Source organism: Mustela lutreola, chromosome 6 (assembly GCF_030435805.1).
Source record: "Mustela lutreola isolate mMusLut2 chromosome 6, mMusLut2.pri, whole genome shotgun sequence".
Lineage (NCBI taxonomy): Eukaryota > Metazoa > Chordata > Mammalia > Carnivora > Mustelidae > Mustela > Mustela lutreola.
Genome location: NC_081295.1, coordinates 9,984,833 through 10,007,500, shown reverse-complemented (window position 1 = coordinate 10,007,500; position 22,668 = coordinate 9,984,833). Strand labels below are relative to the sequence as shown.

The following is a 22,668-nucleotide window of genomic DNA, read 5'->3' as shown; positions in this document are numbered from 1 at the left end:
TGACCCTTGGCTTTAGCTCAGGTCGTGATCTCAAGGTCTTGAGGTGGAACCCTGCATCGGGCTCTGTGCTCAGCAGAGTTGGCTTGAGGTCCTCTCTCCCTCTCCCCCTCCTGTGTGCTCGCTCTCTCTAAAATAAAGATATTAACAAAATTTTTTTTTTAATTTTCTAAGTTATTACATCATTTAGGTAAAGGCCTGACAAGCACCTTTAGATTTTGTTAATATCTAAAATAAAGATATTAACAAAAATTTTTTTTTAAATTTTCTAAGTTATTACATCATTTAGGTAAAGGCCTGACAAGCACCTTCACTTTCTCCTAAACCCTCACTGTTATCAGATGCATAAAGTTTAGCATCTATAGTAAAGTCCATTGATCAAGGAATGAAAAGTGAATGTGTAACTTCCTGAGAAATACAATCCTTGAAGTACTCATTAAAATAACCAATCTCTAGGACACTAACAGGGCAAAATTGAAACACAAAAGCTTCCTGCTAGTGAAGTGAACTAGCAGCAGGGAGGAGGCGAGAGCATCTTGGGGTCAGGGCCCAATCTGCTGGTAAGACCCGACCCAACAAGGACAGTCTGTAACACACTTCCTGATTTAACTTGCTAACAGGTCAGGTTCTCAGAGGCAGTTCTAAAATAACGTTAGTCAGGCTTGGTTTTTAACAACTCCAAAATCTAAGTGTATCTCCTTTCCCTGCTGACTAAGTGACAGAAACACTTGCCATCTCTGTTAGGCCTCTTTCTAAAGGCTTTGTATTTTACTGCATTAAACACTTTGTAACAACTGCCAACCAGATCACTCCTCTTTTCACATTTTAACCTAATGATCCTGCTTCCCTGGCATCCATACAAGAGTACGTGTGTGCATGTGCCTCTCTGCCCCCAAATAAACAGGACCTACTTGCAGCTCCCGTTTTATAATGCCTTTTTTTTAAGGCCCAGGTGACAGACTGTCACAGTGGAATGAAGACAGCTCATGGCTTCATTACACAAAGTACTTCTGTAGGTACATTTATTTTTACATTGTAAAGGAAGTTACAACATCTTAAAAATGGTAAATAAACATAGTAAGTATAAGCCATCCAGAATGAAAGAACATGTACTTAATGAAAATTATCATTTCTATAACACAAATGCCTATATCCTAATCCTTTTTGGACCAAAGAGCAAACACACACACACACACACACACACACAGCACGTGCTGGTACATCTGTGGTACAGAAACACCTTCGATGCGGTCACTTAGGAACTACAGGGGGAAAAAGCATCCTGACATCTAGATGCTAAAAAAAAAAGCTTGGGGGCAACTCACTCTACTTCCTTTCCTGTTTCCAACTTCTAGAAATTCAAGCTTATAAAAAAAAAATTTTTTTTTTTTTTGACAAACAAAACCCTGTAACTACTATCCCTTCAGTAACTTCAGAAAGGTAGTTTCCAACAACTTTAAAGCTTGAGCTTCTTCTGAATTTCCCAAAGCGTTTCTGCACTCTTCTTCAGACAAGCCTCTTCTTCTGTGGTCAGCTTTATCTTTATAAGGTCTGTAATACCATTCTCTCCCAAGATACACGGAACACTGAGGAATACTTCTTCATTTATTCCATAGAGACCCTTAACTAATGTGGAAACTGGATGCACTCTTCTAAGATTCTTCAAAATACTTTCTGTTAAATCAGCTACAGATAGGCCAATGGCCCAAGAAGTATAATCTTTCATTCTAATAATCTCATAGGCACTAGCGACCACATCTTTGTGGACATTCTTCCACTGCTCAGGATCTTGATCAGTTCCTATGGCTGAGTTCAGGTTCTTCAGAGGGACACCAGCGACGTTCACTCCACTCCACACAGGCACACTCGAGTCTCCATGCTCTCCCAGGACCCACCCATGACAGCTTTCAGCGTGGATACCGAGCTTCTGCCCAATCAAGAAACGGAAACGGGCCGTGTCCAGACTACAACCACTTCCAGTAACACGGTTTGGGGGAAATTCGCTCAACTTCCAGGCCACGTAAGTTAGTATATCCACTGGGTTGGAAACAACGATCATTTTGCAGCGAGGGCTATACTGGGTAATACTGGAAATCATTAATTTAAAGATGTCCACATTTCGATGGACTAAATTCAGCCGTGTTTCCCCTTTTTCCTGGCGCGCCCCTGCGGTGATGATCACGAGGCTGGAGTTTGCAGTGACGAGGTAATCTGTGCTGGACACAATAGTTGGCATTTTCACGAAGGGGCTGCCATGCTGAAGATCCATCGTCTCCCCCTTCAGTTTGTCTTCATGAACATCCACAAGGGCAAGTTCATCGGTCAAGCCCCTTAACAGGATGCTGATAGCACAGGCCATGCCAACCGATCCGGTTCCGATGATGGAGACCTTGTTGTGAGGCACGGCCTCCTCGGAAGCGAAGTTCTTGAGAAGCTGGCACCCGACAGTTGCCATCTTGCACACGCGGGGGATGGCCCAGGCGCCCGTGAGAGGGAGGCCCGCCGCCCGGCGGGGACACAGCCAATTCACTCTCCCGGCGCCCACTCTCGGGCCGGCCCGCAGGACTCCCACGGCCCGACTCATGGCCACTCACTCGAGAAGTGGAGGGAGAAAGGAGGGAAGCGCCAGACAAGCTCCCAGGCGGGACGGAAAATTGCAGGGGACCCTTAAACGTGCCCTCCTCCTGCAACTGCGGCTGCGCAAGCCCGTGGCGGTTGGGAGCCCCCGCAGTCCACTACTGCGGCTGCGCAAGGCCGTGGCGTCGGCAGGCCCCGCGGCCCACTACCGCGGCTGCGCAAGGCGGCCGGGCCCCCGGGAATCGCCAGGGCCTCCGGGGAAATTTCTGCGTTGGACTCGGGTGGGAAAAGGACTTCTCTAGCAGATGAATTCTGAAGTGAAAGTTTTATAAACACGAAGTCTCTGCAACTTTTAACGTGAATAATGGACCAACCAAGACCCCCGGGATTACTGGTTTTCTATTTTTGCTACAGATGCCAAGTAAAAAAATTCCAATATGTACAGATAAAAATAGGGTTATCTTCTCTGAAGTGTATCCCTGCCGGGACGAATAAGGTGTGTGCGCCGTCTCCAAATGGCCGCCTTCACCGTTTCTCTGCGTAGGAGAGGTGGGGCTCCTGACTTCGGCTGTACCCCACTTGAGAGCTTTCTATTTGGGAAGGTGCCACTGCCTTCATACAGCCACGACCATGACCCACCACTGCTGGGAAGTCACAGCAGCGACGACAAGGGGAAGTGGCCGACTGCGCGGGGTCCGGCGCGAAAACTCACGCGGACGCTGTTCCTTCCTTCTCAGGCCAAAGGCAAGGCTGGGATTCCGAGTCCTGATTAAAAACGACTTCTCGAGGCGAAAGGTGGGGAGATAGCCTTCTATTAAATATTTCATATTTAGGACTGGGAAAGCTATTCTTACCCTTTCTGCCACGGAAATGCAGTCTAGAAAGACAGGAATAATCAGAGGAGGTGGTGAGCGGAGGAAAAGTGTGGCTATTAATGGGGTTCCTGCCATCCTGTTTCGGTGTGATTTAGCACTCTAGCAGGGACCAGACCCCCATGTGGAACGTATGCGGTCACAAGCCCCATGACACACACAACGGTGAGAGCACCACATACCTAAGTTCCATCCACAATAGTGGTCAGATTTATGGTAACCATTTCTCAAAATCAAATTGAAAACTGGAATTGCTCAAATGATCATCTTTATTTAATGGTGGCTAACATCTTCGAGGGATCCTTTTAAAGGACCAACTTTTGATAGTTTCTTTTATCCCAGTCGTAATTGAAATGTTTTAACCTGATGCCTGTTCCCACCTTCTTCCTATAATGATTCCTTTGACCAGTCAAGTCATTTTCCAAGATAAGTGTTCTTGAGGATGAAATTCAAGCACATAAAGACTCGTAGCTAAATGACTTCTTTCTAAAGTAATTTTCTTTCTAGAGTTTGAACCTCTTCAGAAATAAAATCTCTGACAGCTGCCTCTTCAGTTTTTCCCCTTAGCCACAACTAAATCAATTTTGAGAAAATAACACTCTCCAAAATAAAAATACCTCAAACAAAGCAGCTTTTTATTTACAGTAAGTCTTGAGGTAAGAAGGGAATAACTAAGACAGACAAAGGAGACGTACATGACCCCCGGAGCAGATTTAGGTCTACTCAAAGATGTGCAAAGCCAAATACAGCCAGATAGCTCCCTAATGACCTGTCTTCAGTGGCTCTTTATTCCTTTTGAATGGAAAACCTAACTCAAATTATCTGTTCAAAATACAGCATAATACAGCTGATGGCAGGATTATGCTGATTATGATTGATGACATCACTTAGGAGGGAGAAAGCAAGAAATGAAGATGACCAGCAAGTCTTCTGGACCAGCGATGGTTCCAAGTAAGTCATTCTCTTCCTTCTGCCTAGACTCTCCCCGCAGGTCCCCTGCCCTTTTTCTAGCTAGGGGTGCAGTTCAAATATTCCACCCTCTCGGTCTCTACAATCCCCCAAGCAGAAGTGACTTTTAAGAATCCTACGCCACCAATGTCTTTTGTACCTCTCTCCATTGTGGGATTTATCACACACTATTAAATGTAATTACTTAGGAACTTGTCTCTCCAAAGAGATCACCTTTTATTTAGAGCATATCACGACCCTTTAGAACAGAGCTCGGTAAGTGAATTCAGTAAATATACATGGTAGGAAAGGAGTAAAGAACCCAGTGAAGTAAGGCCAGAGCGCTGAAAGGTGAGAGAAACAGAAAGGCACAACTGGAGAATCCACCTGGTGCCAAAGTTTTAAATTAAGGGGTGGGTAAAATGTGTAGGTACCTGTTTGGGGTTTCTTAGCAAAGCTGATGTATACAAGTCAGATAAAGATATGGATAAGCTAAAAGATTTCTTAGCCATTTTCAAAGCTTTGGCTTTGGCCAATACCTACCAAGTCAGAACATACAAAAAAGAAATTCTGCAGCACTAGACACACAGTAAAACAAATGCTCAATGGCAGAGAGAATATTTTCATCCTATAAAAAAATGTTTCATTCTTTGGAAAGCTTTTATAAAATAACCACTGCACAAAACCCTTGATATGAGAAAGAGAGAGAAGCTGTGATGAAAGTACTATTAATTAATATTATAAGCTATAAACTTATCAGCAAGTAGAGCATTATATAAACATAATTATTTTAAAAATCTTCTTTCTGATTTAAAAATCATAAATTGCAAATTATAGTTTTAAAACAAATTAGTGGGCTGTGATTCTATTGCTCATATACTAAAATCTATATTTACAAATACCAGCACCTTAGAGCATTTTCCTTTGTCGGTGATATGGGAATGCTGGGGAGGGACAAAAGTAGGGCCACAAAGCTTTTCTCCTAATAAAACAAGGGCAGACTAGACGTCAAGTCAAAACACTGCAGTCAACTTGCATTGATGGTATTCAAATATCGTTAACAGGAATTGGCAAGGTCATCTAATAAAGAATCCAAATCTCAATTGTGTTCTTTAAGGGCATTATCGACACATAATTTTTGATGCACTTAGAAGAGCCACATGCATTTATCTTTCAAAAGTGAAATATTTTAACGGAGCACAAATCACGAAAAACAAAGAAACTAAAATTCACTAATAGGTGCTTAAATTTCCCAATTTGTAGCTAAAAACTGACAAAGCTTAATTTTATGGATTTAGGCTCTAAATAGATGTGTTTTTATTAATTCACTGCAATTATTCTCTGTGGTTGGATTAATAGAAATAATACTGTAGTCCCCGATAGCAGTTCTATTCATCTAAAAAAAAAAAAAATGACATGAAGAATATGTTTGTACATGGAAGTTACCTTCAATTTAGGTAAGAACTTAAATTTACCTAAAACTTAAATTCCACCCAAAGGTGGAAACTTAAGTTATTTTTTACAGTCTCAAAACTGCCAGAATAGATGAACTCCTTATTTGCCTCAAGACCCCATCCAGGCGAAGAACAGAGTCAGCAGCAGAAACAGAAGAGAGGAAGGAATGTTCAGTGGCGACATTAGCAAGGTCAAGGCTCAGAGGCTAGAAGGACATGGCCTTTCAGCAAGGCTAGAACTCTGAGTGCAATAAAGAGAGAACCAGCCAGAGTCTTGAGCGATGCGTTGTGAACATTTGCATCAGATCCTTTTTTCTGGGGCCAGTCCCGTGCAGTGCAGGCCACCGAGCTGCACCCCTGGCCTCTATCCATGGAATGCCAGAACACCTCCACTGTCATGATAATCAGAACTGTCTGTGGATGTTGCCAAGTATCTTTCTTCTGTGGGGAGGGGAAGTCAAAATGCCCCCATTAAGAACCAGTGGATTAAAAATGAGTAGGAGCGAGACCAGAGAGCAACCAAACCATTTCAAGGAACTTGGATTTTATTCTCCAGGGAAGAGTGGGCCATTGAAATGGCAGAAACAGTGATCAGGTTTCATCCAACAGATGTCTCCTGGACACATTCTCCATGCTAGGTACTCTATCAGGTGCTGAGGTTACAACAGTGAACAAGACAAATGAGGTCTCTATCCTCTTAAAATTTACATTCTGTGAGGACAGATAAGACAAGTAAATGGTCAAAAGAACTTCATTTTGCAACAGTGCTGTGAAAAGAAGAAAACAGGATGCCATCCGAGAGGGACTGATGGTCTGGGGAAGCTTCTCGGGGGAGACGAACGCAAACAGGGTTGAAACTCTACAAGCCAACACAGAGCCGCCAGGCCAGCACCTGGGCAAGGAGTCTGCTGGACCAGCAGGAGGAAGGCTGGCGTGCGGTGGGGGGCAGGGGGGTGTCTGCGGGTGGGAGGGGTGACTGGGTGGTCCAAGAGGAGGCCGGCTGGCACGTGGGGCTACATCCCACAAGACTTCTTCACGGGGAGCCTCTGAAGCGTTGTTCAGAGTGACGTCATCTGACACTTTACAAATCTCCAGCTGCTGTGTGGAGGGAGAGTTCGGTGGCGGGGGGCCAGGGGGGTGTAAAGAAGAGGCCGGAAAACTCTGTGAGGCAAAAGATGAATGTAATGGCGAGAGATGAAAGGGGCCAGGCCGTGTCTGGAAGCACAGCCAACAAGCAGGACTTGCCCGTGGATGACATGAAGGGAATGAAGGGAAATGAGAGAAGCCGAGATGATGAGTCTCTGCTGGTTTCCGGGCTTGGGCAGCTGGAGGCACGGGAGGGACGCAGCCCGCACGGGAGCGACGAGAGGCGGTGAGGAGACCGAGAGCTCTGAGTGAGACCCAGGCTGCTGCGTGCCTCTGGGCCACACCACTGCTGATGCGCAACAGGCACGTGCAGGGCAAACCCAACGGCCGACTGCGCAGACTGTGTTCAGATGCCGAGGACCACAGCTGAGGCTGACGGACCAAAGGAGTAGTTGGAGAAAGATGGGGAACATCAAGAGAGAATCTGCAGAGGCGGGAGGAGCTGTACACACACGCTGTACAGCTGTACACACAGCAGCGGGGGACTGACAATCAGCAAAGGCTGGGGTACTCCTGGGAGCGAGGTCCTCCGACAGATGGACGTGATGGACCTATGCCCGCGGCACGGACACCTCGCCCACGGTGACATGAAGAAAGGCAGAGTGAGTGGTACAGATGCAGGATGAACCCCGGGGAAGATGAAGGCCAGAGCCCTCTCGTGGTGTGGAGAAAGGACTATGGAGAGACCGGGTGGGAGGCAGGGAGGAGAGGTCCGTCGCGACCATCCTGCGGCAGGGACAACGGCAGTGGGAGTGTGTCTATCAGTGATTAGATACAGCCTTGAGAAAGAGTGTGGTCGTGATGAGAATCCAGCTTTTCCCTCCGGGCGGCTCTACGGATGACACGGCCACTCACCGTGAGTGACCCAGGAGTAGGATGCTGCGTGGGGACGGGGGCAGGGCAGTAAATAACATTCATGTGGGAACACACGTGAGACCTGCAGGACGTGCAAGCATCGGTGTCTAGCAAGTGGGTCCATGAGCAAGGAGCTCAGAAGTCGACTAGAGACGCAGACCTGGCAGCCTTCTGTGTGTGGATGAAGCTAGAGCAGAGGGACCCTCGGAGCAGCAAATTTAAAGGCAAAGTAAGGAACCTAGCATAAAATGTATAAAATAGGCAGCAGCATTTCAGAAGGAAATGGAATAGTGGGAAGGAAAAAATAAGAGCCAAACTAGGATTGAGAAAAATTACAAAAAGAATGAAGAACTATAAAAGGCCAGGATCCATTAGCACAAGAAACAAACAATAACTGATATATATCCGATATATAGATTTGGTTCACCAAAAATTATAGAAATTATGTTCAGCACAGTCTACACTGTGGAAAGATACACAGCACATTAAAAAAAGATTTCTTCTTAAAATCATTTCGGTCAGGAGAATTCAATTTGAGAGACCACTTCATTATCAGATATACTGGGAAACGAAAAGTAATATATAAAAATATAATATCAACATATACATATAAAAATGTTTTATAGATTCCTAGGTATTTCTAAGTGACCAACCAATAATAGGTACCTTTTAAAACAAAGCGTAGGGAGAAGCATAGGCTATTGGGTCTTCGTTCCACAGTGCCTTATTTAGAGAGATCTGCTCATCTGAGTCCAATTTTCTATGCTCCATATTGAAATAAGGACAAAGAAAAAGAAAACCCAAATGAAATCAAGGATATTTTTCCTCCAGTGGAATAAGGCCAGGAACATTCCTGAGGTGATTAAGCCTGATTTGTGTCAGGCTTTGGAACAAGAAGGCTTTTATGGCAGAGCTTATCTTTTCTAATAATTGTTGCACATTCCCACTTTATAAAATGCTTGGGTCCTATTTTACTTATAAAAGGAAACTGGTGGGTTTTTAGAAGAGGTATTTTGGCAATATGCCAATAAAAAAAGCTGTGGGTTTTTTTTTTTCTTTTCCTGCTCCCTTGGCTTAGGGGGGAAAAAACCCACCTCAGAAAACAAAATACAACATTGGTCATTATCTCCCATTTTAAACTGAGCAAGTGCCTGTGATTCGGTCTCTCTGTCACCAAATTCCTTTCCACATTACATCGAGTGCCTCTTACCACCGGATGCCAAGCCCATTAGAGCGGCAGTGAGTGGGAAATAAGGGTTATAGAGATGTTCTTGTCACCTCAGACCTAAATTTAAGTGATGCACAGTGCCACTTCCAATTAATTTAAAAATGATTCCAGGAATATATTCCTCAATGCTTACGTTGTTTGAAGGCCTTCAGCTTGACAGACAGAACTGCCTGTGTCAGATCATGATGACTCTGTGTTCTAGGCATTCTAGGAAGATCCATCAGGAAGTGGAAGTGAAGCTGTGTGTGCTGATGTTATGGTAATCAGAGTCAGGAACTGAAGTTTGCTTCCTGGGGACAGAAGCTGGTAAAGATGTTCGGAAGCTCTCAAATTAGATTAGGCAAGGATGCAGAAGGGACATATTTTAGTCACTCCTCTGACTTCCCCTGCAGATCCCTCAGAAGTGGTCACCATTAAACAGTTTGCCAGGAAATGGATTTGTTTTTAACCTCTGACCGGAACCAAAGCAAAGTACAAAGCATACAGTCTATTTCCTTCTTAAATATCTTAGATATTAAAAACCTCTAAGCTTTTTCATAGTTTTATTTATATATGTGGTCCTAGCATTCACCTACAATGTTGCTTCATTTGAGACAAATAACTTAAAAATGGTTCAGAATAAACATATTTAATATAAGATCTACCAGATACTGAAATCAGCAAAAAGGCAAAAGAAAGAGATTTTACTGTAATTAGCAAAAGCCCTCAAAGCTGGTCATAAGGTCATTAAGAAATGAGCGTAAACATTAACATTAAAAAGTATACTTAGCAGCAGCTACTAAAAAGAGCTGGAGAAAATACATTTTATTAGAATGAATCCAATATTGTCCTAGAAGAAAGATATTATTACCTCTCTTAAAGAATCTTTCTTAGAATAGGAAAGACAGATGCCAATTTCTGGAGAAGTAATTAAGACATGTTTTACTTTTTGATTTTAAGGAAAAGGAAGCCTGGGCTCTTGAGAAAGAAATAAGCTATATCAGATCAGGAGGAAATATGGGGGCTGGAGAGATGTGTAAGACTTCAATCACAGATTATTTGCATAAAAGCCTTTAGAGCAGCGGGACTTTGGAGAGAAACAGTAAAGGAAGAAAGAGATTATTTTCCATTTATCAGATTGGCAAACATTTCAAAGTAATAGAAGCCACTAATGGCGAGGGAGCTAGGAAACCTGTATGCACTGTCAGTATCTTCTAAATGTATCAACTTTGTACTTTGGACATCAAAAACATTTTTAAATGCCCCTGGATTCAACAATAACATTAGTTGTCTTTAGGACAAATTTCCTGACTGAGAAAAGTATAAAAAGATGCACACCTACAGAGGTTCACTATGGTGTTTGTGAAAAATTACAGTATAAGTGCTATTGGCAGGAGACTGATTACATAAATTATAATATAATGGAACACCAGGTAGCCATTAAAAGTGATGGAGATTTACACAGTCTATTATGCAAAGATGTTCTTGTGGCTATTCAGTGAGAAAAGGCTCTAGAATAGAACAGTAAAACACTTACATACAATTATATTCACAGACATACAGAAAGTCTGAAGGGATGTTTTTACTGTAATAAGTGATCACAACTAAATAGGATTTCTGGTGATTTTTGTTTCCCTTTTTGTACTTTTCCACCCCCTTTTTTTAAAAAATGGGTACATAATTTTATAAAATAAACACAATATAAAACACAAAATAAACATAAAATATCTGTTTTAAAAAAGATAAGTCCTGGGCGCCTGGGTGGCTCAGTGGGTTAAGCCGCTGCCTTCGGCTCAGGTCATGATCTCAGGGTCCTGGGATCGAGTCCCGCATCGGGCTCTCTGCTCGGCAGGGAGCCTGCTTCCCTCTCTCTCTCTCTCTCTGCCTGCCTCTCTGCTTACTTGTGATCTCTCTCTGTCAAATAAATAAATAAAATCTTTAAAAAAAAAAAAAAAAGATAAGTCCTAAACATGTTTTTCTTTAAAAATAAGCAATATATGTAAATAAAAACAAATACTTCTTATTACCTGGTAAAAGACAAACTAAATGAAAAATTTCCTTTATTTACAAGTTAATTTTTAAATTTAAGTCTCTGGATGATTTAATGTATTCACAATAACTAAAAATGTTTTCATTTGTGGTTTTATTACTTTTGAGATTTTAGCTCCTCTGAGGGCAACGACTGTAAATTATCTGTGAATCTAACTACACCAGGTATCATGAATGTATTAACTACAAGGCACAGTAAATGTTAGCAGTGGTGATTCCGACTGGTACTGAGACAGCCTCAAGTCCAACAAATGTTGGAAGAGAAGAGAAGAGTCCAGGCAAAAAAAGCCCCAGATTTCCCAGTCGTATCAATCAGGAATTATTTATACATCCAACATTTTTCCTTCTAAGGGGAGGGGAAAAGAAGGCAGAATAGTCTAATCGTAATTATGCTCAATCTTTTCAGAAATCCTTTCAAGTGTCAATACTTAATATAAATAGGAAAAGGTACAAAAGTGAAGTCTTTGTGCTTGAGTCACAGGTGAATAATTTTAAGTGGCATGGTATTTTTAAGTTTTTTTATTTATTTGAGAGAGTGTGAGCGAGACAGAGTGAAAGAGAGAGAGAGAGAGAGAGAGAACACGCATGTACAAGCAATGGGGAGGGAATGAGGGAGAGGGAGAAGCAGGCTCCTGGCTGAGCAGGGAGCCCGATGCGGGGCTCCTTCCCAGGACCCTGGGATCATGACCTGACCCGAAGGCGGGCAGTTCACCTACTGAGCCACCCAGGCGCCCTGGCTTGCTTCTTTTGATAACTGGGGAATTACTAGTTGGTATCTCGAGACATCCTTATTTATTCACTGACAAGCATTTATTTCAACTACTCTAAACTTAAAATAATAAAAAGCATCTAATCATACTGCCACAGGGTGAACCTGGCCTGAACATGGCAGTCTCCCAGGATCCTTTGGGATCCTTTGGGATCACTGGGTGCATTAGGAGACCACAGACCCACAGTAAATGTTCATTGTTTCAACAATTAAGTTACTGTTAAACAAGCATTTATTTCAACTACTCTAAACTTAAAATAATAAAAAGCATCTAATCATACTGCCACAGGGTGAACCTGGCCTGAACATGGCAGTCTCCCAGGATCCTTTGGGATCCTTTGGGATCACTGGGTGCATTAGGAGACCACAGACCCACAGTAAATGTTCATTGTTTCAACAATTAAGTTACTGTTAAAAAGTGAAGGCTGCCTCAATCATAATCAGATGATAAAATGCTGTAATTCAAAGTAATGGATGAATCTATACTGAGCAATGAGGCCTTGCTTGCTGGCCCACGATGCTGTTCATGGCCAGAACAGGTGAGAGGTTCCCAGACTGAATCTGGACTGGCTCAGACATGGAGGGAGGGAAGCTCCCACCTTAAATCCTGGACACACCTACTGGCTTCAGTCCGCTGACAAGATAGCCTCCACTACCTCTGCTTTTGTTAGAATCTCTAATTAATTGATAACACTATTGAGTAAAATGTAAACTTATATCTGATGTATTATACATTTTTTATGTGAAATAAATTCCATAACAACTACGAATAAACTAAGTGTAAATCCAAAATATTTCTAAGAAACTGAAGAGCTTAGCTTCAAGCATTTCAGCATGTCCTGGTTTAGACCAGCAGATGTAGCTGTGAATTAAAATAGGGAATGTGCACTGCTCTCCTTCAGCCAGTAGATGGCACCCTTCTTTTTTATGAACTGGGTTTATAACGATTTAATAGGATTCAAGGTTGCTACCAACCATTAATTATTTGACAAAGGGACTGATTCTGATTTACCTAATTTACCCAGAATAATCATATCAATTATTTATTGAGTGCATAGATCTGGACCATTTCTGTCCAGCATTTTCTAAGATTTGTTTTCTTTAGTCGTGGAAAGATAAGAGTTCTCAGGAGTTGGGGCAATCTCACAATTATCCTCCAAACTCTCTGAGAACTGAAATGTAGTACTGCTGTCCGCAAGACGCAGAGTGGGTCATATAATAAGAATTTGCTTAGAGAGTCTTAAAACCGAAGCCTTCCACAGTAATGGTCTGCTGGGAGCCCTGTCTTGGCATAGTGCCTGGCTCAGGGTACACCCACAAATGTCTTTTGAATGAACAAATTCATAAACACTACTGCTTTTTAAAAGGTGTGCCCTTGAAAAACTATCAGTGGTTCATTTTTCTGTGAGACTTCTCAGATATGGATAGCAATCTGATATTCCTATTGGTCTATAGGTAGGGGGACAGTACACTCGTATTCTCACGTTTTAAAGACATGAAGATATAAAAAGATTCCAAGGGTCCTTGTATTCAGCAGTGCCAATCAGAAAACAATTTTTCTTGCCCAACCATCTTCTTTAGGCCATAATCCTCCTACAGTTGCCATAAAACAAAGAAGTTCACATTCTAGAAACTAGAATAGCACCAGATAGCCCATAAAGCCCAAGTTCTTGAGCATATAACTTAAACTAAATATCTTAACTTTGTTGGCCTATGAAAGTTTGGATGGATTCATTATGACTCTTCTCGTTCAAAGGTTATTTATATTTTAAAATTTCTTAAAACTTTATTATTCAGCTTATGACCCACATTACTAAGTTCTGGAAACATCCCCTGACAATTCCATCAAGTCAATTTAAAGTGCTAAAAGACCATCATTTTTATAGAAACTACAAGCTTAATAACCTTACTATTAAGTATCCCATTCCCTCAAGTATATTTCACACATGGTCAAAGAAGTTCTGTGAACTTCTAAGCAACTGTGTTTCATTTCTAGCATAAATTAATAAAAATTTAAATGGCAGTATTACTGTTAAAGTAATACATATTTAAGGGACATACAGAAAAGTGAAATAAAAAAATCGACTCCCACACCCATAACTCATCCACACATTTCTACTGCACATATTTCCCCCCAGTTTTTTCCACTTGTTTTCAAGTAACTGCTCTCATATTATATATACAAATGAATCCTGCTTTACCATTATACCCTAAGCATTTTTCTACTGCAGATGAAGGCTAAAAGGAGGCCTTCTCTTTTATGAGGAAAGAATGGCCCAGTCCTCTACCTAACTGACATTAATTAGAAAGCCGGGAGAGGAGGCCCACATTGAAGATACCCAGGAAAACCAGTGAAGTCATCACGAATGTGTGGATCACAGCACAATTAAAACCAAATTTACTCCTTCCCCCTCACTCTGGCCCCTTTCAATTACATCTCTATTTTCCTATCTTAGCTAGGGGAGGTAACATCGGAAAAAAAACCTAGGTTCTAAAGACTATCAGACTTGGATCCAAATCTTGACTCTGTCAGTTATAAGCTGTGTGATCTTGGACAAGTGACTTAACCTCTCTGAGTCCCAATTTCCTCACTTATAAAATGGGGGATATTACTATCTGCTTCATAGTTACTGTGAAGATTAAATAACCCGCTATGTCTAAAAGTCTGGTACGATGCCTGCACGGAAGGAGAGACTTTATACTGGCCAAAAGCAAAACTGCGGCTGACAACAAAAATCATCCCAAATATTCAGTCATTGGTTTTCTAACTTTTCCATGTAAACACAACTTAAACAATTACTAGCCAGCAGAGTTACTTTAAAAATAAAGGTTAGTCAGACTAAAAGAAAAGCAGCATCTATCTGTCCATCAGTATACTCTGAGTAAAACGTACAATAATGCCTACGTTCAGTTATGATTAAACCAAATGGGAAACCTTCGGTAATGCCTATAGTAGTATTATCACTTAGCACTCCCCCTCCTTGCAATTTCTCCCCCTTTACGGAATCGCTCCGGTCAGCATACTCACATGCTGACAATTCTCCCAACTTAAACAAAAAACAAAAAACGCCTCTCTTGATCTCAGTCCCCCTTCCAGCTACGACCCCATCTCTTTCTTTACCCGTAGAGCAGAATTTAAGACGTGTCTATACAGACAGTCTCTCTTCTCCGTTCTTTCGGACCCCCTCCACCCAGGCTTTACCCACCAAGGACCGCCACACCGCTGACTCGGCGAACTGCCGAGTCTCATCTTACATGATTTCACGCCACTATACACCTTCTTCACCTGGCATCCAAGTCACTGGTTCTCCCAGGTTTTCTCCTTTGCTAATTTCCTCCATATTTCCCAACCTCTAAACCTTGGGAGTGCCCAGAGCTCTTTCCTCGGACCTCTTTTCTCTCTCTGTTCAGTGCCTTGGTGAGCTCATCTGGTCTCCTGGCTTTGACTACTATCCACACACTGAAGACTCTCAAACTTACATCTTGACCTTGTACCTCTCCTCTGAACTCCAAACTTTTATATCTAACTGCTTGACTCTCCACTTTGCTATCTAACGGATTATTTCAAACTCACAGGCCCTGTGAGTGACGGGAGCTTCCGACGTTATCCCTGAACATCTGCTCCTCTCACGCTATCCCCATCCATCTTCCAGCTGCTTAGGCCAAAAGCCTTGGAGATCCTTGACTTCATTTTTTCTCTCACCTCTCACATTCGACGTGAAACAAGTCCTAGTTGACTCTACCTTCAAAATATATCCAGAACCTCTTCTCTTCAACTCCCTTGCTGCCACCTATACCAAGTCACCGTCAGTTCTCACCTGTCACACACGGCCTGGTCCACTGAACCTCCTACCAGTAGTTTAAAAAAAGCCAATCATTCCCATTATGGAGCTGTTTAGCCTGGGGTGTAAGTTACACACACATGTGCGTGCGCGCGCGCACACACACACACACACACACACACACACACACACTTCTTGGAAATCAGGCATAGTTAGTCACAGAAAGTAGAATACACATTCAGACAGCAATTACAGGACCGCAGTTACTTACACTGTGAACTCCTAAAGCTTTCCAGACTGCGAAGCTGATCACACCAACCCCACACCATGCATAAAGTGAGCCCCAGCCCAGGGCTCGCAAGGCAAGGGAAGACCCGCTCTCTGGTAAGGCGGCTGTGGCCATACTTCCCTGCAAGGAGAAAGAAAGGAAAAAGCATCAGTTCAGAAAGTATAATTATTTTGGGAATGTTTGATGCTCACGACTCTTGGAATGTCACCGTAATTTTGGGATGCCAGACGAACCCAAGTTCAAAAAGCAGCTTTGTTACTTAATAACTACAAGACTTAGGTCACAACTTCTCTGACTGATGGATATTTGAGTAGGCAGGGCAGCTAGGAGCTGCAGCTGGGTACTAGAGAGAAAAAGACAAATAGAGTAACTTCTTTCTGACTAAAAATTTCGGTCACTGGTGCGGGGGATGGGGGCTGGACACAGACACATAAAAGTTAACTGTGATCTAAATGGAAATGTGCAACAAAAGAACTATACCCAGGGCACCACAGTCCCAGAGGATACATTATCTACTGCTGCAATTAGAGGAAGCTTTAAGGAGGGGTTCCTCAAAGAGGTGAACTATAGAAGTCACTGTGAAGACTTTCTCACATTGAGGTCTTTCATCCATTTTGAGTCTGTTTTTGTGTGTGACTTGTAAATGTATATGCAAAATGTGTGGCACACAGTAGAAACCCAACTTGTGGCGAAACCCAACTTGTGGCAGCTAGTCATGAGAAAGTAGGAAATAAACAATGACTCTCCTTTTGGGTTTTAAGGCCTCTTATTACGGTAAAAAAAAATCTATAACCATAATAACTGAACAACTTTCAGCCTACAGCACACGAACTTGACAGAGAAGACTAGGAATGAGATGCATGCTTCAAAAGCATATAACCATCCCATCACTGAAAGCACTGGTTACTGATTATTTTTTTCCAAAACTTTTCTTTGCTCTTTTTGCCTATTAATTATCCCAGAAAAGCCCTAAAACATTCTGTCAGGTTCTCTCTGGGTTCTGTTCACTGGCATCTTCATTAAAATGCCATCAAACTGATCAGCTAATGTAATAAGATAGCAAATTTGTAATGTTTGGTCTTCCTTCTGGGAACAAATTTCCATTTACTTGGGGGAAAAAAGCCCTTCTTCTTAAGAACAACTTCCTTTATATTGCTCAACCCACTGAATTATCAAGGTTTCTATCACGTGCTGTGGTTACGAATGTTATTGGTGGCACATAGAAAAGCTGGGCTTACCTATATCTTCAGGTCTCACACCGTGCCCTGACCTATTTGTTGACTTACCACTTGTCTGTAATACACCTGAGACCCAACCAGATTTTCAGGAGACGTTTCTTTATTTTCTGTGATCAAAACACTCTCCTCTCCCTTTACTCATGTTGCTGTGATTTCAGACCAGTTCATTTCAGATCAGTTCACCACAGATCTCATGTAAATTCACTAACTTCTAACTAGCCTGAATTTTCATCCAAAAGCAATACCATTAACCAAATATTATTAGAAGAGGGTCAATTTAAGTGCCTAAATTTTATTTTAGAAACTTAATTTAAAAATTCCTTATTTCCTTGGGAAGGACGGAAATTATCTATGTATTATGTATGTATGTGCATGTGTTTTTTAAAAGGGACCTTAGCTTATACCTTCCTCTGTTTATTCAGTAAAGGACAAAGAAAAATCAATGTTCATTCGTTCAGCATTTACTACTCCCTTTCCACTAGTGTGAGACTCAGCTAAGATACTGCGGTTAAGACTTTAAAGAAATGATGACCATCTTCCTGAAATAATAGCAGTGTAGGCTGTCCCCAACTAAAGCTGGTCATTTTTAGAGTCCTGAGTTGCAATCTGTATCTGTATTATAATGAATGCTTCGATTCCAGGCTAGCACACAGAAGGCTATTTAAGTAAAAAATTGCTAAAAATAGTATAATTTCCTCACCAAGAATAAGATGGAAAGAGCGCCATGGTAAGCAAGTTGTTTAATCCGTCTGTGCCTCAGTTTAATGGGGACAGCCTAATAACAGTGTCTCATGGGGCTGTGGTGGGGGTTCAAGGAACAGCAGCAGCCAGCACGTGGTAAACACTCAAATGCTCGATATTATCTTTACTACTAATGTCAGGGAAAACTGCCAGGCGGCGACTCTGAAATAAACTGCCTAAGTGGGATTCTTAAACCGGCACTTGCTAAGTGTAAATGCATTACCTGCTTCAGAACCTCTGAGCCTCTCAGACACAGTCTGGATCAATGGTAATGCTCTAATTCAGATGCTCCCCCAGAGGAGAGGCAGAACTTTACACAACATATTTAACCAGCCAGAACAGTAGTTCTCAAACTTTCCGGTCTCAGGATCCATTTCTACTTGGATCCCAAAGACTTCTGCTTGTGTGGATTATACTTACGAATATTTAATATATTAAAAATTAAAACTAAGAAATTCTTAAATTTTAAGTATTAATTTAAAAATTTTAATTTAAATTTAAAGTATTCATTTAAGTATTCATTTAAAAATCAACCCAGTAGGGGCGCCTGGGTGGCTCAGTGGGTTAAAGCCTCTGCCTTCGGCTCAGGTCATGATCTCAGGGTCCTGAGATCGAGTCCCACGTGGGGCTCTCTGCTCAGCAGGGAGCCTGCCTCCCCCTCTCTCTCTGCTTGCCTCTCTGTGTACTTGTGATCTCTCTCTGTCAAATAAATAAATAAAATCTTAAAAAAAAAAATCAACCCAGTATAGGTGAATAGAAACCTATTCTTATGAAAACAACTGCCTTACAAAACAAAAGAATTTAGTGCCAAGAAGCAATGTTTTACGTTTTGATTAATCTTCTAAATGTTTGGCTTAATAAAGGACAGATGAATTTTCATAAATGCTTCTGTATTCAATCTGTTGCAATATGTTTTTTGATGGAAGAATGTGAATAAAATCCAGTCTTCCAGAGATCTGTGGCTGGAAAAGGGACAAGTATTTTAACAGCCTCCTTTCTCTGACACTCCACTGAAACTTCCCGAATAGCTGCCTGTACTCTGGAATTGGAAGTCAGACCGTTGAGTTTTTTGCACTTTGTTATATTAAAATCCATTTATCTCTTTTGTATTTTGAATGGGCCTTTTATTCATGCATTAGGATCATTCAGGAAATACTGATTTACCAATTTATGCAGATCTTTCCGAGGCTGACACCATTTATTAAATATTTAAAATATCACATTATTATCACCAGCAATCTCATCAGGAGAGCCTTACGTATCGAGCACCTATCATGCTCCCAATGGCACGTTTCCCAAGATCTAATTTTCACTTGCAAGCTTCAATTTTTTTCATTGACAATAAATACCGACAAATGCTTGCTTGAGAGATGACAGGCTCATTTTGTTCATTTTGAAGATAATATCTGCCAAATACCTACTTCTGAATAACTATAGTTTGTCAGTTGCTCTTTCAAATACAATATGATATTACATGAAAAAAAGCAGCTGGTTCAGCATGCAACTTAATCATACAATTGCTTTTCCTAGAGAAAAACGTCTCTGGTATAGATCAGAAGGGCTTTATGATACTTCCCATTTCTTCATGTGGAATAGTAATCAAGTGTTAAGATTTAATAAAATCAACACTTTTACTGCTATAACAAGGACATTCTCATGCAACGAGTTTTTTTTTTTGTTTTGTTTCATTTTGTTTTTGAAACTACAGAGGCATGGTAACAGAGAACACAATGACTGCTAGTACAGTTTGGTGCCACGGCCTTGATTACACTAATGCACCAGCAGTTTTACCCCCGCAAATGACTTGGGATTATTATGAAAATAGTTTTTTTACAGACCCTCAAAAGAGTCTCAAGGATCCTAGGGCTCTGTGGACCACAGCTTGACAACCACATTTGATAGGGCATGTGTGATAATCAAATCTTAGAACCACAAAATAGAATACCAAGTTGTAATTGTGCGTATGTAGTTTTTTTCCCTAAAAATCCGTAACTTTCATGAGATTCTCAGAAAGGTCTGTGACCCAAAAGTTAACTGGTAATTTTGGCTTAGAAATCTATGCAAATTGTACTGTTAAAACTTTGCTATCAGTTAGGCCTTACTGATTCCTTCTACAAGATGTATTTCTGCACGGAAAATATTCTGTAATACAGGGGGAAATGACCACAGTTTCATCACAGTGATTTCTGTAGTTCCATTTAAGTCTCGAGTATGCAGATGGGAAGCAAAAGCATCTTAAATGTGGTCTTTTTCCTTTACGGTATTTACAGTGCTTAAGCATGATATCCAATTATTAACACTGTTCTTCCAAGCAAACATCAAATTATAATTATATAGTTAATTGTGTCAATATTTAGTATCTGTCTCCTGCACCAGATGCTAGCTTCCTGAAAGGCAGATGTTTTGTACATTCTTCTTTCTCCTATACCTAGCTAGCACAGTGCCTGATACATAAAAGATCCCAAGTTAACATCTGAAGCAATGAAATGATGGATAAAGAAGTCATACGGGACGAAGAGGGCAGACAGGACACGTGCAAACAAGTAATGACAAGTCAATGAGAAGAAAAATCCTCCAACTGGGATATGACCACATGAGTGATTACTTAGTCTTGCTCAGAGAGTAAGAATTTTCTGCCTTAAGTAGCTTGTGGTCATTCACCCCAAACTGAGCCCTTATGTGTCAGGGACTTTTCTGGGGAACGGGGCTGCAGCAGCACAAAGCATGTGTGATCTCTGGGCTCAAGGAGCTGACCCATGTTTTTCATTGATGATAAGATGCACTTTATTTCAACAATTGAACATTTCTGAAACAGAAATGCCTCTGGTGGGGTGCCTGGCTGGCTTAGTCAGTAGAATATGAGACTCCTGATCTTGGGATCATTATTAAGCCCCAGGCCGGGTGTAAAGCTTAAATAAATAAGTAAATAGAAATGCTGCTGGGAATCAGTATTGTGTCAAGAATTTAACTGGCATCATTTTTCCCCCCAGAGGTGTATAAAATACTGGGCCTCTTACAACTGATAGGGAATTACCCCAATTTAGACTTAGTCATGTTGTGAACAGGAAATGTACTGGATAGCTTTCCAAGTCTTGTGCTGCTAAAATTTAAGAAAAAGAAATCACATAACTAAGTACTTCTCTTTTCTTTTCTTTTTAAATAAAGATTTCATTTATGATTGAGAGAGAGAGAGAGGGCACAGAGGGAGGAGAAGCAGGCTCTCCACTGGGAAGAGAGCCAGCCCCACATGGGGCTCTTGATCCCAGGACTCCAAGATCATGACCCCAGTTGAAGGCAGACACTTAACCAACTGAACCCCCCGGGTCTCCCTAAATACTTCTTTCTAAATGAAAATAAAGACCATTGGTTAATTTGTACACTTCTTGAATCTAGGTATATAGGTTTACTTCTTAAAACAACATGAAAGTCCACCAACATTTTCTTTACTTCTCCCATGCAAAACAGCTGCCAATTATGTGTAAACAATAACAATGCTATGAATGGATTTCCGGGTCACAAACCTTGTTGAACCATTCAGGGCTTTTCTTTTTAGCCAATGATAATGTTGTAACAAATCCCGCTAGCATTCCTGCCGCAGCCACAGTACCAAGGAAAACTCCACCTGCCAAGAGTTTTGGGGGTAAGGCGAGGAGAGATATTAAAGAGAGAGAAAGAGGAAAAAAACCACCTTAAGAAGATGTACCCAAGTTAAGTTCAGACACTATTTCAATTTTAAGTCACTTTGAAATGTGAGAACGAAAGCTAGTTGGCTCTGGCCAAAGGTAAACCATAGGGGTGCGAAACCTGCGTGACCTCACGACCTCTGGTTCCTGAGATCATTCTGCGGGGTCGTTTCCAAGTGCTGGGAAGTGGCCCAGGGTCCCTTTCCCTCTTCCCAGGGACGGTTTGGGAGTTTCTCCCGGGGAGGAAAACAAGCTAGTGGAAGGTAGGACAAGGGACGGGAGAAACTGCAGAGCGGATGGGGAAAATGCAGCACACAGGACACCTCACGGGCCCAGCCCCCCAGCCCAGGGGAGTCTCCACCCTGCACCGCGCACGACCCCTGACCGGCCGATCCCCACCGGCTAAACTCAGGGGCAACCCAAGGTTAGGTCTCCCAGGGCAGGGTGTGTGTGGGAATGGCGGCTCCAGCGCGGGCCCGGGAGGAGCTCGCCCCGACACCAGCACCTCACCACACCACACCTTTCACCAGGAAAAGCCGATCGTCTGTGGAACCCCGAGCCTCGAGGCCTGAGGACGGCGGCCCATGCTCAGCACCTGCCGTCTCCATGTTCGTAAGACTCCACGGCTGGGTCCGACGCCAACTGAGGTCGGGGGGAAGCGCGAGCGAAGCGGAGGAGAAAGGTTCCGCTACCGGCTCTCCCTGTGCGTTCAGAATACTGGTCCGGGGACCGGCCGAGGGTCCCAAACCCTCTCACCTCTCCCCCCGACCCGCGAGGAAGGCGTGGTGGCTGCACGTGGTGTCCCCACCCCAACCTCGGGGTCGGGGCGGAGGGGCGCGGGCCGCCTCCAGCTCGGGCCTTTAGCCCGAAAGCCGCACTTGAACAGGACAGCGTCTTATCGGCCGCAGTGCTCGGCTCGGGCTCTGGGAGGCAGTGAGCGGTCGCAGATGGCGCGGCGCGCCCAGGGCCGGCGGGTTCGAGACCCTGGAGCTCCGTCTCCCGGATCGGCCTTCGTTCCACCCAGGGATTTAACCAGCGCTAATATTTCACGATTCTAAAAA

General features: G+C 42.5%; 2 protein-coding genes across 3 annotated transcripts in view; both read right to left on the bottom strand.

Moving 5' to 3' along the window:
* Positions 1-22,343, bottom strand: part of TMEM242 (transmembrane protein 242) — a 93,186-nt gene extending 70,843 nt beyond the window's left edge. For both annotated transcript variants that reach the window (XR_009354458.1, XM_059176672.1), the window contains exons 1-3: positions 22,128-22,343; positions 21,446-21,546; positions 15,928-16,065 (exon numbers count right to left, since the gene is read on the bottom strand). Coding sequence is in view for 1 of the 2 variants with exons in the window: in XM_059176672.1 (XP_059032655.1) it covers positions 15,928-16,065; positions 21,446-21,546; positions 22,128-22,215 (327 nt within the window). In the remaining variant the exon portion in view is untranslated. The remainder of the gene's footprint in view (positions 1-15,927; positions 16,066-21,445; positions 21,547-22,127) is intronic.
* Positions 1,006-7,745, bottom strand: LOC131833428 (L-lactate dehydrogenase A-like 6A). Its single transcript, XM_059176671.1, has one exon. The coding sequence runs from the start codon at positions 2,579-2,581 to the stop codon at positions 1,454-1,456; it is 1,128 nt and encodes a 375-aa protein (XP_059032654.1). The 5' UTR covers positions 2,582-7,745; the 3' UTR covers positions 1,006-1,453.
* Positions 22,344-22,668: the final 325 nt, after the last annotated feature.